This window comes from Siphateles boraxobius, unplaced genomic scaffold, assembly GCF_051911475.1.
Source record: "Siphateles boraxobius isolate OS27281-9 unplaced genomic scaffold, OSU_SipBor_1 25, whole genome shotgun sequence".
NCBI lineage: Eukaryota > Metazoa > Chordata > Actinopteri > Cypriniformes > Leuciscidae > Siphateles > Siphateles boraxobius.
This window is the reverse complement of record NW_027508866.1, coordinates 37,544,721-37,564,180: the sequence shown is the minus strand read 5'-3', so window position 1 is coordinate 37,564,180 and position 19,460 is coordinate 37,544,721. Positions and strand designations below refer to the sequence as shown.

General features: G+C 39.2%; 1 protein-coding gene across 2 annotated transcripts in view; it reads left to right on the top strand.

Moving 5' to 3' along the window:
• The window catches only part of smad4a (SMAD family member 4a), a 29,651-nt gene that overhangs the window by 7,445 nt on the left and 2,746 nt on the right, over window positions 1-19,460 (top strand). Inside the window, exons 4-11 of one of the 2 annotated variants that reach the window (XM_077243806.1) lie at window positions 226-255; window positions 1,871-2,080; window positions 5,538-5,660; window positions 8,966-9,073; window positions 10,892-10,942; window positions 11,022-11,205; window positions 11,785-11,953; window positions 16,406-16,544. In XM_077243806.1, coding sequence (XP_077099921.1) covers window positions 226-255; window positions 1,871-2,080; window positions 5,538-5,660; window positions 8,966-9,073; window positions 10,892-10,942; window positions 11,022-11,205; window positions 11,785-11,953; window positions 16,406-16,544 — 1,014 coding nt within the window. The remainder of the gene's footprint in view (window positions 1-225; window positions 256-1,870; window positions 2,081-5,537; window positions 5,661-8,965; window positions 9,074-10,891; window positions 10,943-11,021; window positions 11,206-11,784; window positions 11,954-16,405; window positions 16,545-19,460) is intronic. The other variant, XM_077243807.1, reaches the window with a different exon arrangement.

The window sequence follows — 19,460 nt, the reverse complement described above, 5'->3', positions numbered from 1 at the left end:
CTCCTTTCAATCGATCGAGATGTCATTCTGTTTCGAGCTCAATCGGATCGATTAAAGTGTTTAAATGAAGGCTTTTCAGTCTGATTGAGCCGTCAATCCCATTACTAACGAATGATTTGGTTGCATGTAAACATAGCCAGTGTTATGTTTGTTTTAATAGCGTTCAGCTCATTCATCATGTTCTCTGTTTATAATGAATCTATCCTGTGTTTTTTTCTAATCTAGATTTATCTGGTCTCACACTGTCAGGCTCTGGTGAGTGATATTCTCATGGAAAAGACTTTCTGGTTGTTTTTGCCCTGTTTTGAAGAGATTTTAATTGAAGTCACCATGAAATCTTTTATATATATATATACATACATTCCTTGTAGGGCTGACCAAAATTTTAAAGTCGTCCTGCTGTGAAAATCCAGCTTTTAATATTATTTATGTTTATGTGGTGTTTTTAATCTGCTTTAAGACAAACCATGTGTAAATTCATAAGTTGACAGCATTGCTGAGTATTTTCTGCTTAAAACTGCAGTGAACCAAAGACAGTCTCAAAAACACGCTTTGAAATCGCTGGTGTTTCTGATGTCACAAACTATCTTGTAACCAAGCATAGCAATTGTTTTTTCCAATTTTGATAACAAACGTGGGCGGGGCTTGATTTTGTCCGTGGGGAATTGATTGGATGGTGGTGGTTTGCTATTGGTTGATCTCATGTGAGTGACAGGTTGCCCCGCCCACATCATCAGAGAAGATGCTGCAAGAGAAAGTTATTCTGATTCAAGTTTATTAAAGTCAATAATGATGTGCACCGATAAATCATTAACAATAAAAACTATATTACTATAAACGCTATATATAACACAATATTCCATAAAAGAAGTGCCAATTTTGATTTCATGGTGACTTTAATGACACAGACAGCAGCGGGTTTAATAGGCTGCGGTCACTTTAAGACCGAATGCACAGACCGAATATACTGATACACATGTGATTCAAAAGTCTCTCCTAAAATGACATTACAGAAGTAAAATGTTTTTCATAGACTTGGCTTGGAATGTAGGGCTGGGTATTGTTAGGAATTTCACAATTCGATTTCGATTTCGATTCTTGAGGCTTCGATTCGATATTGATTTATTAGCTTTGATATCGATTCAATAATTAGTAAATACACAAGTTATTAAGTACCTGAGTATATTTTTAAATAATGTGTGCAGTATTACCAATGTTTAAGAACAAATTGACCCTAGCATGTTTCCTGTCATGGTTTATTTAGCAGAACAAACTGTATAATATTGTACATGTGTTGAAAACAAACCACAACTGTAACAAACAGGTGCTTTATTAACACACCTCTAAAGTTCATGTAACTGTAAGTAGTAGAAAGTATATTTATTTCTTCCTATACATTCAAGTTAGAAAAGAAATGTAAACAGAAAAACAAAATGTGCATAATCATAAAAAAAAACGCTTCGTGAGGCACACGCGCGCACATTCACACACACCGCAAGGACTCTTCCGCACTTTATTAGTACCATTTTGTTTTATTGGTTTATTTTTATTTATCAATTTACCTTTTATAGAATTTGATAATAAAGATAATGAATAAAGATATTGTTTGATAAGTGAGATCTCTGATTGACAATAACTTTATTCTAGATCTGCTCTACAGCCAAAACAATCTCTGTTACTGTAATTTCCTATTATCACTGTAAAGCTGCTCTGAAACTATCTAAATTGTTAAAAGCGCTGTATAAATGAAGGTGACTTGACTTTATTCAAGTCCGTGAAAACCAAATAAGTAGTGCTTGAAAAGTCCTTGAAATCCCTGGAATTTCCTTTTACAGTGTCTGTACGAACCCTGTTATGTGATGTCTTTCAGGTCCATCAGCCCTGATGGTGAAGGATGAATACGATTACGAGTCGCAGCAGTCTCTACCCAGCACTGAGGGACACATGCAGACGATTCAACACCCTCCCTCGAGACCGGTGGCCCCGGAGCCCTTCAACACGCCGGCCATGCTCCCGCCAGCAGAGGGCAGCAGCTCCGCCTCCAGCTCCGCCTTCTCCAACATCGCGGTCGGATCCACAAGTACGACACACACGGTTCCTCAGTATATCCTCAAACGCATAGGCCATGCTGAAAAGCTTTCTCGTTTGTGCAGGCGTCATATTTAGGGATGCACGGTATATCGGTATCGGCCGATATATGTTCATTTTTAACATTATCGTTATCGGCCCGATAAGAAGATTTGGCCGATAAATAGTGTATTATTTCCTTCAATTGAGACTCTTCAGATGCTTCAATGCAGAGTTCACCATGAGGGTTTTGAATTACTTGTATATGATTGGAATCACTTAAAAAAAAAAAGCGCAAGTCTGTCATATCGGCTACATAAAATTATCAGTATATTCCTCAGTATATCACTAAATTGCATCGGCCATGCTGAAAAACTCTCTCGTTTGTGTAGGTGTCATATTTAGGGATGCACGATATATCAGTCACCATATCGCTATCGGCCGATATATGTTCATTTTTAACGTTAGCGTTATCGGCCCGACACGAAAATTTGGCCGATATATTAAAGCCGATAAATAATGTATTATTTCCTTCAGCTGAGACATTCCAGATGCGACTGTTCAACATGATGATTTTGAATTGCTTGAAATATGATTGAAATCACAGTAAAGTGCAACATGCCAGTCTGTCATATCGGCTACATAAAAGTATAATGAGAACATTACAATTGTCCGCTTGGGATGTGGCTTTTAATGATGAGACTTTTGTTTTTGTAATCAGGCTCTCAAAATTATACGAAACCAATAGATATCTGACCAATATATCGGTTATCGGCTTTCAAATATAAAGATTTATCGGTTATCAGTATCGGCCAAATTTTTCATATCGGTGCATCCCTAATCATATTCTTCATTGGTGTCTAATAGGGCTGGGCGCTAAGACTGGAGAGGTTCAGTGTGATCACATGGCCAGCACTGGCTGTTACATTATTAATATTCACGCATGAGAATGACAAACAAACATGTGCTAATGCGCAAATACCAAGTGGGATGTTGAGGAACTTCCTGCATATGTCGATGTGTACATTTTACATTTCTGCATGTGGCAGATTTACATTGCATTGAAGGTATTCAACTATATTATTAGTGATGCACCGAAATTAATTTTTCACTGAGACCGAAATTAAAGTTTTAATTTAACCAATTAACCAAGACCGAAAAAAGTTGAATAATCAATGAATCAGATTTATTTAATAATAAAAACGGAACTTTATATAAAAGTTTAAATTGCACATTTATTTTTAATTCAACTTTTTAATAGGAATATTTGTTGTTGTAATATTCAAACGGTGGCTGTAAATAAAACCGGTTTTCATGACAGAAGATAATATAATGAATATTGTAATCTGTAATATAGTGCATATATTTATCAAAATGCTCCTCTCTAGAGTTATTTTTCTAGCTGACTATTGAGTTTATGGTCAGTGAATGGCTTTAAGTGACATTATTGTTCTCCAGCTGTTTTATTGACGTCTTTCCGCAGTTGAAACACTGATGGATTGCATGAGACATGATTGATTTCATAAGTTGTTCTGTATCTTTCAACATTCCTTCTGATGTTCACTGATGTTTATTTGCTGCTGTAACTAGTAGTAAAGAGGAAGAGGTGATCAGTTCATCTGTCACACACATTAAAGAGACACACACACTCATTTACTGACTGAATTTAGTGATGAAACTGACAGGATTTGAAAGCCGAGAATGTTTCATATTAAAACTATCAAAGCTTATTGTGATTATTGGATGGCAGGAGCTACAAATAAGGTTTAGTGAAGTTTTGCTCACACCTTAAAGTAAACATTATCATAATTCTACTGTAGATCATAAGCAATCGCTTCGCATAAATGTGCAGTATTCATTGATTACAAGCCGAATCTAATTATGAAGTGCCTAACCATTGTTTTCATTTTAAAAATGGAATTGATCAGACTTTATATATGAAAAGTCAGTCACACAAGACTTAAGGCCCGTTCACACCAAGAACGAAAACAATATTTATATTAATGTCTAAATTAGTGTCCACTCCAGCGCACGATATCCTTCTGTTTATACTAAAAGCAATGCAGTTTTGTCGTTTGCCTCTTTAAATCATTTAAATTTATTTTAAATCGTCATGTTTTTTATCGTTCATAAACTGAAAAAAATGGTCCTGAAAGAAATTGATATAGTTCCTCGTTCTTTAATATTTAGAATGAATTTTAGAACTATATCTTATATCGTGACTAGAACTATATCGTGAACGTTACAGTTATGGTCGTTGAAAGGCCTTTGTGATTTTTTTGTTTGTTTGTAACTCTTCCTTGACTGTCAAGCAGGTTTTATTTGAATTCCCTTCTTTAAATTACAGTAGGCAACGTTTTATTCACAAATACATTAATGAACTTTTTTTTTTTTTAAAGTTTCTCAGAAAATATTAACATTTTTAACAAATATCAAATGGAAAATTTTATATTTTTGCTTGTTTTGTTTGTAGAGATATTACTCTGCACAATATATGCTTTTCTTACCTAGTATTTTTGTCTTGTTTCCAGTCCAAATATCTACAAATTCTTAAATCAAGATGCATTTACTAGATGAGTAAAATGCCATGAGATATTATGTCTTGTTTTCTGGGGAAATAAATAAAAATTAAGTAAGTTTTTGCTTGAAAAAAGCTAAATTATCTGTCAGTGGGGTAAGAAAAATTATCTTGTTTCTGTTTGAATTGAGATTATTTTTCTTACCCCATTGGCAGATATACAGTATTTGCTTTTTTTTAAAGCAAAAACTCACTTAATTTTGTTTTAAATTAACAAGACAAAATATCTTATGGCATTTTACTACTTTAGTAATGCATCTTGATTTAAGAATTTGTCGATATTTGGACTGGAAACGAGACAAAAATACTAAGTAAGAAATGTAAGTAAGAAAATCATTTTTTACAGTGTATTGTTAAATTATTGTATACAATTCATTTAAATATAATTGTTATTATGACTATTTTAAATGTATTACTCTATAGTTTGCCATGAATGTATATTAAAGCCTTAAAGTCCATCTGTAGTCAATCATTTTATCCCTTAAAACTCATCTTTGATCACTAAAATTACATATTTAAAAAATTTTTGCTTGAAATGCCTTAAAATATCTTGAATGTAACTCGACACCCTTGACTAATTTAGTATACGGTTCTATGAATATGCAAATGAGCCCCGCCTCCACTCACTCACTCAGAGATCCACTCGCTGACGATCACACGTTGATCTAAATGGTTACAAGGTAGTTTGTGACCTTGTTTGTGAACTTTGTTCGTGCAACTCAAAAGTAATTTGCAGCTGTTGAAATTTCGGTGCATCACTATATATTATGAGATATAACCCTGCCATAGTTATTAAATCACCGGTGCTGTGTTGCACGCTTGTGGTCCTGCCGCCCAGTCTTAGTGTTTAATGGTGTGTGTGTTGATGTGTGCATGCCGTCTCTTTCCCCAGCTCAGCTCGGTAGTGTTCTGACAGCAAGCCATAGCAGTGAGAGTCTGCTGATTGCATCAGGGACAGGGCAGGGCTCTCGGCAGAACGGCTTCCCACCAGGCCAGACCTCCACGTACCATCACAGTAAGCCATCAGTGAACCTCCACCCACTGGCTATAGGGTTGCAACGGTATGAGATTTTCACGGTATGAAAAATATCAACGTATATGGTATTAAAGGGGTGGTATAATGTCCTTTTCACAAGATGAAAAATAAGTTTGGGGGTTAGTGGCGGATGGGGGGGGGGTGTATTTGTTTGACAATACTTCGAACGTCGAAAGAAAAATCGCTTTTTCTTTAAATCGTTGTTTATGCTCAAACAGCAACATTACACACTAACTAAAGTTAGAAAAGTGAAATCATAATCAACCCCCTCTTTCAACAAACAATTCTTATCATCAGTTAAAATGACCGTTAGATTAATAAAAAGTTTTTTTGTTTGAACAAATGCTATAGTCTAACAAACTTCAAACCATTTAACAACTTATTTTTATCATAAATAATTTATAAAAAATGTCTAGCCTATATGCATCTTATTCAGATTTTTTTTATTTTTATGATTTAACACAAATATATTATCAAAAACGGTGGTAATCAAATAAATGCGTAAAACTAACATTTCAAAATTTTTTTTTAAATGTAATCAAATTAAATTTTTATAACTTATCCTTTTCTCTTTTTACCAAAGAGTTGCACAACAGTAATTTACTAAACTAAAACATGGACAAAAAATTATATTCCTTAATGTTTAAATAAAGTGTATTATTATTGTTGTTATAATTATTATTTTGAGAAGTACATTCTATTGTACAATAGTAATAAATTTGTCAATTTCTAAACCAAACTTTTATTTTGACAGTTAGTGAAGACTTTTGAGGTTCAGAGTGTTTTTGACAAATGAGCATTTCATCGTTTTACTTAAAGGTATAGCGGAGGATTTTCTTTTTCCGGGTGGGTAGCCTATACTATTGGTCCACCTAAGTGTCAATCATTCTGGTGATATGTTTACGTAAGGCCGTCGTACGTCCTCGTCCCTATGTAGTTTTAGCTTTCTGCGCATGCGCACTTTCAGGTGTATTATGTGTGATGAGTTACGGTTTCAGCCATTGCTTTGAAAATGGCTGAGGGTCGAAAGAGAAAAAATGTATACGAAGTGTATGATAAGAAGAGAAAGGCCGCAGTATATAGAAACAAGACCAGAGTGATTTTGGGTGAATATTTCACACGCTGGCGTGCGCTAAAAGCACAGGTTGGGCTTCCCACTGACGCCGCAGTCGCAAAGATGCTACTAGACAGGTAAAGTTTGTCATGCTATTTGGAGAAATCCATTTAAAATCACTGCTAGCAAAAGTTAATGTATGCTATGATTAGCGATGCTAGCCCTGGCACAAGTCATGCACCGCGTAGACACGGTAAACATCTCAATTTGTCTAAAGTAGCCTTATGACCAAATGGTAAATGGTATCACGCTGAAATATTCTAAAACCTTGTGTGTTCATTTTCGATAATTACAATGTGTTCACCAAAGTATTTATTACACAAATGCAACAAGCTACTTCTCCATTGCATATCATGTCTTGAGTCCTCGGTCACTCAACACGTTTAAATTAATAGGCGTTCCCCTTCGGGAGCAAATAGAGTGTTGCGCATGTGCATTTTTAAAAAAATTGGAGAGGGCGGGTCTTCTCTAAAATTCGGAAAGATCCTCCGCTATACCTTTAAAGTCCCCCTGCAGTCAATAATTTTATACCTTAAAACTCATCTTTCATCACCAAATTGACATATTTAAACGTTTTTTACTTCAAAACAATGTCTTCATGCCAGCTTGAATGTAACTCGACACCCTTGCTTCATTTAGTATACGCGGTTCTATGAATATGCAAATGAGCCCCGCCTCCACTCACTCACTCAGCTCAGAGATCAAACCTTCATTTTCACTGTTCTCCAATATAAGCAAACATGTTTGATGTGTTTCCTCCTTTTGCAGCCACTTTGCGTCCAAATATTTTGCAAATGAAATTGCTTTTTTTCCGCTGTAACGCAAGTTGAAAGTCTAAGCAGTCAAGCGGAAAGAAGTTGCATATGCGATTTCTTTTTCCCAATACCGTAGATAAGCAAACGTGCACGATATGATAACCGTACATGTTCATACCGTGATATATCATCATACCGTTACAACCCTGGCTCCTTAAAAACTCTTACATCTATTCTGATCAAATTTAAGGTCATAGAAGTCTTAAATATCTTAAATGGTGTAAGAAACGTCTTAATTACAAGAGGTTTTAGATTTGGGGATGGAAAAACACGATATGGCTTATGCGATGATGTAAATGAATGTGAGCACTGCATGTTTCAAAGTATAAATGGCTTGTTCATGATCAGTGAATCCCACTCATCCGTTTGCTTTGATGTGTTGATGAATTATGACTATTATGTTTATATGATACCTGACAACTCGTCGCTCATCAGTGAGGAAAGTTTACATGGCATCATCTTTTCATACTACCTCTGTATATTGCCTAGTTTACAGAGGAAACCGCTATATTCGGCAGTTCCATAAGCACCATTTTTGTTCAGACCAATGCGAAGATCTAATATTTTTATGCAGCTTTCATGCAGTGTTGTAAATTTTAACCAGTGGATTTAGAAAATATCGTCTGCTTTCCAGGGCTCCATTTATTTGATCCAAAATACATTATAAATATCTTTACTGACACTCTAGATCAATTTAATGCATCCTTGCTGAATGAAAGTATTCATTTCTTTCAAAAACAAAAATTTACTGACCCCAAACATTTGAACAATAGTGTTTAATGTTCTATTTCAGATAAATACTATTGTTTTGAACTTTCTATTCATCAAAGAATCCTAAAAAAATGTAACAACTGTTTTAAAAATTGATAATAATCATAAATGTTCATGAGTAATGATGCTGAAAATTCAGCTTTGATCACAGGAATAAATTACACTTTACTATATATTCACATAGAAAACTGCTGATTTACATTCTAATAATATTTACGTTTTTATTGTATTTTTGATCAAATCAAAGCAGCCTTGGTGAGCAGAAGAGACTTTAAAAAACATTAAAAATGATTCTGTATATAATGGTTTAAAGGCTGAAATGTGATTTTTTTTTTTCATTTAAATGTATTATTTGAACTGTAAAGTTGTTTAAATCATAGTTTTTATGGTTTAGGATGTCATCATAAACATTGACCTACATCCCCTCCCCAATATGGCATTCATTTTATGTGTGCCGGTCTTAAAAAGCCTTCAGTTTGATTTCTAAACCAAAAGCTTTTCAGCATCTCCTGCTCCCAGCACATTCAGACATGAGTAAGTGTGCTTGATGACAGCAGGTCCGGTGTCTCTTCTTCTGTCCACAGACGCCACTTCCAGCTGGACGAGGAACAATAACTTCACTCCCAGCGTTCCTCACCATCAGAACGGGCATCTTCAGCATCACCCGCCCATGGCACATCCGGCACACTACTGTGAGCAGCTCACGACCAGCACATGACACACACTCACACACCTTCAACATTTCTCACATTATCACAGTTTATTCGCTATAGTTTAGAAAATTGTAATAAAATATGACAAGAACTATCAACAGTGTTGCATATTTACACACACACACACAATGCATTGACTTTTTTTATGTTTTTGAAAGAAGTCTAAATATTTGAAGTCAAACCAAAACGTATTCATGCACCTTCAACATTTCTCACATTATCACAGTTTATTCGCTATAGTTTAGAAAATTGTAATAAAATATGACAAGAACTCTTGATATTTCACTGTTTTGTCCATCCTTCTCTCACACATGAATTATGTTGAATATCTGTCAGCTGTTAAATTTGTGTTTAAATGTTTTTATTTGGTATTTCAGCAGAAGATCATTTGTAACTACACTTTTTTGTATATATATACAAACAAATAAAACTTACATCCTAACAAATATGCATGAAAGAAAGAAGAAAAGAAACAAAACCATCCAACCCCACCCAAAAACTCAACCCAACAGTGCTATCCAGTGATAAAAGCAGGTGATGAAGGCATAGTAATCATTAATCACTAGCTTGCAGAAAAAAAATAAAAGGTGACAACATTTTTTCAAATGTGTACCAGTCAACTCTGTCAGCCATAGTTTAATCGTTGGAACTTCCCTTTTCTTCCAAAACAAAAATATGTTTTTTAGCAGAAATTAAACCATATGAAACACAATGTTGTTGTATTAGTGTAAGTCTCAAAAACTCTTCACAAACTCCAAATATAATTAATATAGGATGTGGTTCAAATCGTATGTCCAATTTATCTGAAAAAAACCTGGAAAATCTTATTCCAGAAACTTTATAATTTTGGACACATTACATTAGCAATGGGACAGGCTGGCATCTAAAATTTGACATGTGTCACATAATGCAGACTCAGCTGTTAAAGCGGCACTATGCAGGATTTCTGTTTTTGTCACAGCGATCCCTAGAGTCGCCGTAGAGTACTTATATTTAACGTTACTGTCGTAAATACAACTCACGCAGAGCGTCTCTGCTCCTATGATGTGCACTCACGGCCTCTGCACTTCATAATAATAAAGTGTCCTACCGCGTTAGGCTTTCCTGAGCCTAAATGCCAGAAGACACCAATAAAGTTACATGTACGTCGCATTATTTCGTAACAATGTCCGTTATGATGTTGTTAGACGTGATTATTGCAATTTATCATAATAGTTTGCAAATTGCGCTCATTTACACTATTTACTAGGGGAGCGCGGGGCACAACCTAACGCGGGGTTAAATGTAACGCGGACCTTTTACATAGTTAGTCAGGATCAAGCGGGGTTTGTTTCCGCTCTTTTTCTCTCGCTGCTAGAAGACACTCTCCCGCGAATTTGTGGAAAGTTTTGATAAGATTTCGTGAAGATACTGGACAGAGAGTGTTTTAGTTAAGCTAAAAAAACTGCATAGTGCTGCTTTAAATTTAACCACACAAATAGATAATACCAGTTTAGCTCAACCAATCACCAAGCAATGCTTCATGTTGTTCAGTCTGTGGTGTAAAAAGCTGCATTAGTTATTAAAGAAAAAACCCTTCAGCAAAACATGATCAGCTCAAAGTGTCCCAATAATGTTTGCTCCCAAATTTTTACTGGTAGTCACTGCATGAAGAATCTTTGGGTATAATATGTCACATTTGACTTAATTTTGCTCTCCTCACTTACATAAATGAACTATAGTGTCCTGCACACACTTTATATGTGGTGTTTGACTGTATGCATATGCACTTTCTCATAATCTTTATTTTCTCCTCAGGGCCTGTTCACAACGAAATCGGATTTCAGCCACCGATATCCAACCATCCTGGTAAGAGTTTCAGTCTCTTATGATCGTATTCCACTCATAATCATCACGGGATGTCACATGATCTTCTCGTCTCGGGCAGCTCCTGAATACTGGTGCTCCATTGCTTATTTTGAGATGGATGTTCAAGTGGGAGAGACGTTTAAAGTGCCCTCCTCCTGCCCGATCGTGACGGTGGACGGATACGTGGATCCCTCAGGAGGAGACCGCTTCTGTCTCGGACAGCTCAGCAACGTCCACAGAACAGAGGCCATCGAGAGGGCGAGGTAGCAGTGATCGGGATTATTGTGGATGTTTGATTACAGTACGGGTGTCACAATATATAGCAATACAAAAATGTATCATGGGTATTGACAAAATGTATTGAGAATAGTTCAGCCAACATAAGCAAAAATTAATTACTACAGTATTACATTAAACTACTATGTATAATGTTGAATATAATGTATAATAATGCAATGGGGGAATATTTGTGGGTCCTGATAATGCCAAATATCTAATGTTACCAGTAAAAGTGTCCTATATTATACATTATTTTAAGTATATCTAGCCAGTGATGTTCATCTAAAATAATTCTGTATTTTCAGCTTCAGAATCATGAATATTGTTATTCTGGTGTCTCTATTATCCTGTGCTTTGGGTTTCAGCACCAAGTCCATCCTATTCATTTACACACACAATGAAATATCAGATTTAGCATTTTAATCAACAGTAAATCTTATATCATGTGTCTTGGAGTATCGCAATAATATGGTATGGTGAGTTCAGTATCGTGATGTGTGACATGAGGGAGTCGTGACACCACTCTTGATGGCTATTTGAGCTGATCTGATGCCTGTTTTCAGACTGCACATCGGGAAAGGCGTCCAGCTGGAGTGTAAAGGTGAAGGAGATGTGTGGGTCCGCTGTCTGAGCGATCACGCCGTGTTTGTCCAGAGCTACTACTTGGACCGCGAGGCCGGCCGCGCTCCTGGCGATGCTGTGCACAAGATTTACCCCAGCGCATACATCAAGGTCAGAGCAACGTCTGCTTTAAACCTTCAAAGACACGTTTAGCTAGTGAAAATTTAGGAGTAAATTGCATTTTAAAGCAGTCAAACCAAAAATTATTCAGACACCAGATATAATTGTCGATATTTTTTCACTAGTGTGTCCAGGACACTATAGTTCACTTATGTAAGTGAGGAGAGCAAAATAAAGTAAACTGTGACATATTATACCCAACAATTCTTTATATAGTGACTACCAGTAAAAAATTGGGACCAAAAATGATTGGGACACTTTGAGCTGATCATGTTTAGCAGAAGTGTTTTTTCTTTAATAACTAATGCAGCTTTTTACAGCACAGACTGAACAACATGAAGCATTGCTTGGTAATCAGTTGAGCTAAACTGGTATTATCTAATTGTGTAGTTAAATTTAACAGCTGACAGATATTCAACATAATTCATGTGTGAGAGTCTAACAGAAGGACGGACAAAACCAGTGAAATATCAACTGATTTAATAACTCTGAGCTCTTGTATTTTATTATCATTCTCTAAACTATAGCGAATAAACTGTGATAATGAGAAATGTTGAAGGAGTCTGAATAAGTTTTGGTTTGACTGTATGTTGAAATATTTAAATTGTAATAATATTTCAGTATTTTTAAACAAACAAACTCAGCAGTGGTGAGCAGAACAGACTTCTTTCAAAAACATCAATGCATTGTGTGTGTAAATATGCAACACTGTTGATAGATGTTAGATGTTGCACTGACACAGACGCTGATCTCAAAGGTCTGCAGTATGTTGATCCGTCACTAAACGAGCGCTCGCACAGCATTGATACAGCGATCTGTTGTGCGTGTCCTACAGGTGTTTTACCTGCGTCAGTGTGTGTTCTTGGTCTCCTACAGGTGTTTTACCTGCGGCAGTGTGTGTTCTTGGTCTCCTACAGGTGTTTTACCTGCGGCAGTGTGTGTTCTCGGTCTCCTACAGGTGTTTGACTAGCGTCAGCGTGTATTCTCGGTCTTCTACAGGTGTTTTACCTGCGTCAGCGTGTGTTCTCGGTCTCCTACAGGTGTTTTACCTGCGTCAGTGTGTGTTCTTGGTCTCCTACAGGTGTTTTACCTGCGTCAGCGTGTGTTCTTGGTCTCCTACAGGTGTTTTACCTGCGGCAGTGTGTGTTCTCGGTCTCCTACAGGTGTTTGACTAGCGTCAGCGTGTGTTCTCGGTCTCCTACAGGTGTTTGACCTGCGGCAGTGTGTGTTCTCGGTCTCCTACAGGTGTTTGACCTGTGGCAGTGTGTGTTCTCGGTCTCCTACAGGTGTTTTACCTGCGTCAGCGTGTGTTCTCGGTCTCCTACAGGTGTTTTACCTGCGTCAGCGTGTGTTCTCGGTCTCCTACAGGTGTTTGACCTTCGTCAGTGTGTGTTCTCGGTCTCCTACAGGTGTTTGACCTGCGTCAGTGTGTGTTCTTGGTCTCCTACAGGTGTTTGACCTTCGTCAGTGTGTGTTCTCGGTCTCCTACAGGTGTTTGACTAGCGTCAGCGTGTGTTCTCGGTCTCCTACAGGTGTTTTACCTGCGTCAGCGTGTGTTCTCGGTCTCCTACAGGTGTTTTACCTGCGTCAGCGTGTGTTCTCGGTCTCCTACAGGTGTTTTACCTGCGTCAGCGTGTGTTCTCGGTCTCCTACAGGTGTTTGACTAGCGTCAGCGTGTGTTCTCGGTCTCCTACAGGTGTTTGACCTGCGTCAGTGTGTGTTCTTGGTCTCCTACAGGTGTTTGACCTTCGTCAGTGTGTGTTCTCGGCCTCCTACAGGTGTTTGACCTGCGTCAGTGTGTGTTCTCGGTCTCCTACAGGTGTTTGACCTGCGTCAGTGTGTGTTCTCGGTCTCCTACAGGTGTTTTACCTGCGTCAGCGTGTGTTCTCGGTCTCCTACAGGTGTTTGACCTGCGTCAGCGTGTGTTCTCGGTCTCCTACAGGTGTTTGACTAGCGTCAGCGTGTGTTCTCGGTCTCCTACAGGTGTTTGACCTGCGTCAGTGTGTGTTCTCGGTCTCCTACAGGTGTTTTACCTGCGTCAGTGTGTGTTCTCGGTCTCCTACAGGTGTTTGACCTGCGTCAGTGTGTGTTCTCGGTCTCCTACAGGTGTTTGACCTGCGGCAGTGTGTGTTCTCGGTCTCCTACAGGTGTTTGACTAGCGTCAGTGTGTGTTCTCGGTCTCCTACAGGTGTTTGACCTGCGTCAGTGTGTGTTCTCGGTCTCCTACAGGTGTTTGACCTTCGTCAGTGTGTGTTCTCGGTCTCCTACAGGTGTTTGACCTGCGTCAGTGTGTGTTCTCGGTCTCCTACAGGTGTTTTACCTGCGTCAGTGTGTGTTCTCGGTCTCCTACAGGTGTTTGACCTGCGTCAGTGTGTGTTCTCGGTCTCCTACAGGTGTTTGACCTGCGGCAGTGTGTGTTCTCGGTCTCCTACAGGTGTTTGACTAGCGTCAGTGTGTGTTCTCGGTCTCCTACAGGTGTTTGACTAGCGTCAGTGTGTGTTCTCGGTCTCCTACAGGTGTTTGACCTGCGTCAGTGTGTGTTCTCGGTCTCCTACAGGTGTTTGACCTTCGTCAGTGTGTGTTCTCGGTCTCCTACAGGTGTTTGACTAGCGTCAGCGTGTGTTCTCGGTCTCCTACAGGTGTTTGACCTTCGTCAGTGTGTGTTCTCGGTCTCCTACAGGTGTTTGACCTTCGTCAGTGTGTGTTCTCGGTCTCCTACAGGTGTTTGACCTTCGTCAGTGTGTGTTCTCGGTCTCCTACAGGTGTTTGACCTTCGTCAGTGTGTGTTCTCGGTCTCCTACAGGTCTTTGACCTGCGTCAGTGTGTGTTCTCGGTCTCCTACAGGTGTTTGACCTTCGTCAGTGTGTGTTCTCGGTCTCCTACAGGTGTTTGACTAGCGTCAGCGTGTGTTCTCGGTCTCCTACAGGTGTTTGACTAGCGTCAGCGTGTGTTCTCGGTCTCCTACAGGTGTTTGACTAGCGTCAGCGTGTGTTCTCGGTCTCCTACAGGTGTTTGACCTTCGTCAGTGTGTGTTCTCGGTCTCCTACAGGTGTTTGACCTGCGGCAGTGTGTGTTCTCGGTCTCCTACAGGTGTTTGACCTGCGTCAGCGTGTGTTCTCGGTCTCCTACAGGTGTTTGACTAGCGTCAGCGTGTGTTCTCGGTCTCCTACAGGTGTTTGACCTGCGGCAGTGTGTGTTCTCGGTCTCCTACAGGTGTTTGACCTGCGGCAGTGTGTGTTCTCGGTCTCCTACAGGTGTTTGACTAGCGTCAGTGTGTGTTCTCGGTCTCCTACAGGTGTTTGACTAGCGTCAGTGTGTGTTCTCGGTCTCCTACAGGTGTTTTACCTGCGTCAGCGTGTGTTCTCGGTCTCCTACAGGTGTTTGACTAGCGTCAGCGTGTGTTCTCGTTCTCCTACAGGTGTTTGACTAGCGTCAGCGTGTGTTCTCGGTCTCCTACAGGTGTTTGACTAGCGTCAGCGTGTGTTCTCGGTCTCCTACAGGTGTTTGACCTGCGTCAGCGTGTGTTCTCGGTCTCCTACAGGTGTTTGACCTGCGGCAGTGTGTGTTCTCGGTCTCCTACAGGTGTTTGACCTGCGGCAGTGTGTGTTCTCGGTCTCCTACAGGTGTTTGACTAGCGTCAGTGTGTGTTCTCGGTCTCCTACAGGTGTTTGACTAGCGTCAGCGTGTGTTCTCGGTCTCCTACAGGTGTTTTACCTGCGTCAGCGTGTGTTCTCGGTCTCCTACAGGTGTTTGACTAGCGTCAGCGTGTGTTCTCGGTCTCCTACAGGTGTTTGACTAGCGTCAGCGTGTGTTCTCGGTCTCCTACAGGTGTTTGACTAGCGTCAGTGTGTGTTCTCGGTCTCCTACAGGTGTTTGACCTGCGTCAGTGTGTGTTCTCGGTCTCCTACAGGTGTTTGACTAGCGTCAGCGTGTGTTCTCGGTCTCCTACAGGTGTTTGATCTGCGGCAGTGTGTGTTCTCGGTCTCCTACAGGTGTTTGACCTGCGGCAGTGTGTGTTCTCGGTCTCCTACAGGTGTTTGACTAGCGTCAGCGTGTGTTCTCGGTCTCCTACAGGTGTTTGACTAGCGTCAGTGTGTGTTCTCGGTCTCCTACAGGTGTTTGACCTGCGTCAGTGTGTGTTCTCGGTCTCCTACAGGTGTTTGACTAGCGTCAGCGTGTGTTCTCGGTCTCCTACAGGTGTTTGATCTGCGGCAGTGTGTGTTCTCGGTCTCCTACAGGTGTTTTACCTGCGTCAGTGTGTGTTCTCGGTCTCCTACAGGTGTTTGACCTGCGGCAGTGTGTGTTTTCGGTCTCCTACAGGTGTTTGACTAGCGTCAGTGTGTGTTCTCGGTCTCCTACAGGTGTTTGACTAGCGTCAGTGTGTGTTCTCGGTCTCCTACAGGTGTTTGACTAGCGTCAGTGTGTGTTCTCGGTCTCCTACAGGTGTTTGACCTGCGGCAGTGCCACAGGCAGATGCAGCAGCAGGCGGCTACGGCTCAGGCGGCGGCAGCGGCTCAGGCAGCGGCAGTGGCCGGGAACATCCCCGGACCCGGATCCGTCGGAGGAATCGCCCCTGCTATCAGTGAGTCTTCCTACACGTCTACACTCCAGAGCTGCGGTTTCAGGTTCACAAACTTGGAAATTCGCTCATTTAGTCTCATACCTACAGAACACCTAATCTGAAAAATGTTGCGAATGCGAAGTTTAGCGATGCGCGATATATCGGTCACTATATCCGAATCAACTTTACACAATTCTTGAACTGAACTGAATCAACACAAATCTGAATAATAGGGATGCACAAAATATTGGCCACCATTGCGGCCGATATATGTTCATTTTTAATGTTATCGTTATCGGCCTGATAATAAAATTGGGATGTGGCTTTTAATAATGAGACTTTTTTTTTGTAATCAGCCTCTCAAAAATCATATAAAAATTTGGGTTTAGATTTATCAGCCAATATATCGGTTATCGCTTCAAAATATATAAAATTATCGGTTATCGGTAACGGCCAAAATTTAGTAGCAGTGGACCTCTAGTGTTCCTACACGTCTACACTCCAGAGCTGCGGTTTCAGGTTCCCAAACTTGGAAATTCCCTCATTTAGTCTCATACCTACAGAACCCCTAATCTGAAATATGTTGCGAATGCAAAGTTTAGCGATGCGCGATATATCGGTCACTATATCTGTATCGGCTGATATATGTTCATTTTTAATGGATTTAGATTTATCGGCCAATATATCTGTTATCGTTATTGAACAAAATTTTCATATCGGTTTTTCCCTAATATTTGATCAACTTTACACAGTTCTTGACTGAACTGAATCAAAACAAAATGGAATAATCTCTGAATAATAGGGATGCTCGATATAACGGCCACCATTTCGGAATCAGCCGATTTGTTCATTTTTAATGTTATCGGCCTGATAAGAAAATTGGGCCGATATATATATATATATATATATATATATATATATATATATTTATTTATTTATTTATATATTAAAGTCGTTAAATAATGTATTATTTCCTTCAGCTGAGACACTTCAGATGCGCACTGTTCAACATTATGTTTTTGAATTGCTTGAAATATGATTGGAATCACTTAAAAAAGGAAAATACAGTTCAGATCAACATGTGCAGTGCAAGTCAGTCATATCTGCTACATAAAATTATAATGAGAACATCATAATTGTGTGTTTGTGGCGTGCCTTTTAATAATGAGACTTTTTTTGTAAGCGGGCTCTTAAAAATCATATAAAATTTGGATTTAGATTTATCAGCCAATATATCAGTTATCGTTTTTTAAATATATAGAATTATCGGTTATCGGTAACGGCCAAAATTTAGTAGCAGTGGACCTTTAGTGTTCCTACACGTCTACACTCCAGAGCTGCGGTTTCAGGTTCCCATATTTGGAAATTCCCTCATTTAGTCTCATACCTACAGAACACCTAGTCTGAAAAATTTTGCGAATGCGAAGTTAAGCGATGCGCGATATATCGGTCACTATATCGGTATCGGCTGATATATGTTCATTTTTAATGTTATCGTTATCAGGCCGATAAGAAAATTTCTCTGATATATTAAAGCTCATAAATAATGTATTATTTCCTTCAGCTGAGACATTTCAGATGCGCACTGTTCAACATGATGGTTATGAACTGCAATCACTTCAAAAAGGAAAATACAGTTCAGATCAACATGTGAAGCGCAGGTCTGTCATATCGGCTACATAACATTATAATGAGAAGAAAACATTATAATTGTGTGTTTGGGATGTGGCTTTTAATGATGAGACTTTCATTTTTGTAATCAGGCTCTCAAAATTATATAAAAATTTGCATTCAGACTTATCGGCCAATATATCGGATATCGGCTTTCAAATATAAAGAATTATCGGTTATCGGACAATTTTCACACCGATGCATCCCTAGTTACGACACTGTAAATCTTTGTTGCGCATTATCTCAGTCTTGCATTATTGCTCATTGTCTTGCATAATTTTAGCTTTATTTTTAGGAACATTAACCCTGCAGATGAAAATCATTATATCAAATGTTGTTTTGACAGGCGTGTGAAGGTCCATAAATCAGGAGTGCTTTTGATTACTATTCAACCACCATAGTCTGTTTGCAGGGTTTGAAATCAACACTCGACAAACGCGGGTAAAAATCATCAGTGGCGGGTCACGCTGTCAGATCTCGAGCCAATCTGCCGTGCTACTTATTATATTTACTCACTTTTCTGGGAAGTTTGTGTAAGACAAATCTGCACAGATTTAGCAGAAATACTCGAGTCATCATGATATATTAATACAACGTATCGCGCAGAATCTGCTCATATCTGGCTTACTTGAACACACACACACACACACACACACGTCACTACGCAACAAATAACGACGCGCATGTTCATTTGCACTGAAGCAATAGCAAAAATTAATAAGCATTTGGTGAACAGAAAATACATTATTTTCCAGCATCCTAATTTTTGATGATGTTTGTCCTCTACTGATCTGTCCTCCTGAAACACATTTATGGTGAAAAGGATGAAAGAGGAGATGATGCTGGATGACAGGACTTTGTATGAATAAGAAATTAATGGATGAAATCCAAATTTTATTGTATTATTTATATATATATATATATATATATATATATATTAGTGCTGTGCGTTAAACGCGTTATTAACGGCGTTAACGCAAACACATTTTAACGGCGTCAATTTTTTTATCGCGAGATTAACGCTCTTTTTGGCCTAGCAAACTTTGTATTTTTTTCACATGCTGTTGCAACAACTAGTAACGTTAGAAAAACTACAACATCACACCGGATAGCTAGACCGGAAACAAAACAACAGGCACACACTTGTTTTGGCTTGCGCGCCGGCCAAAGAGTAGTAGGCTAACGGTACGTTTTGAGTGGATTGCGCGAGCGCGAGACGCCGATCTAGAGACGTGCAATCTCAACGCAATAGAGTGCGGCGCGGGA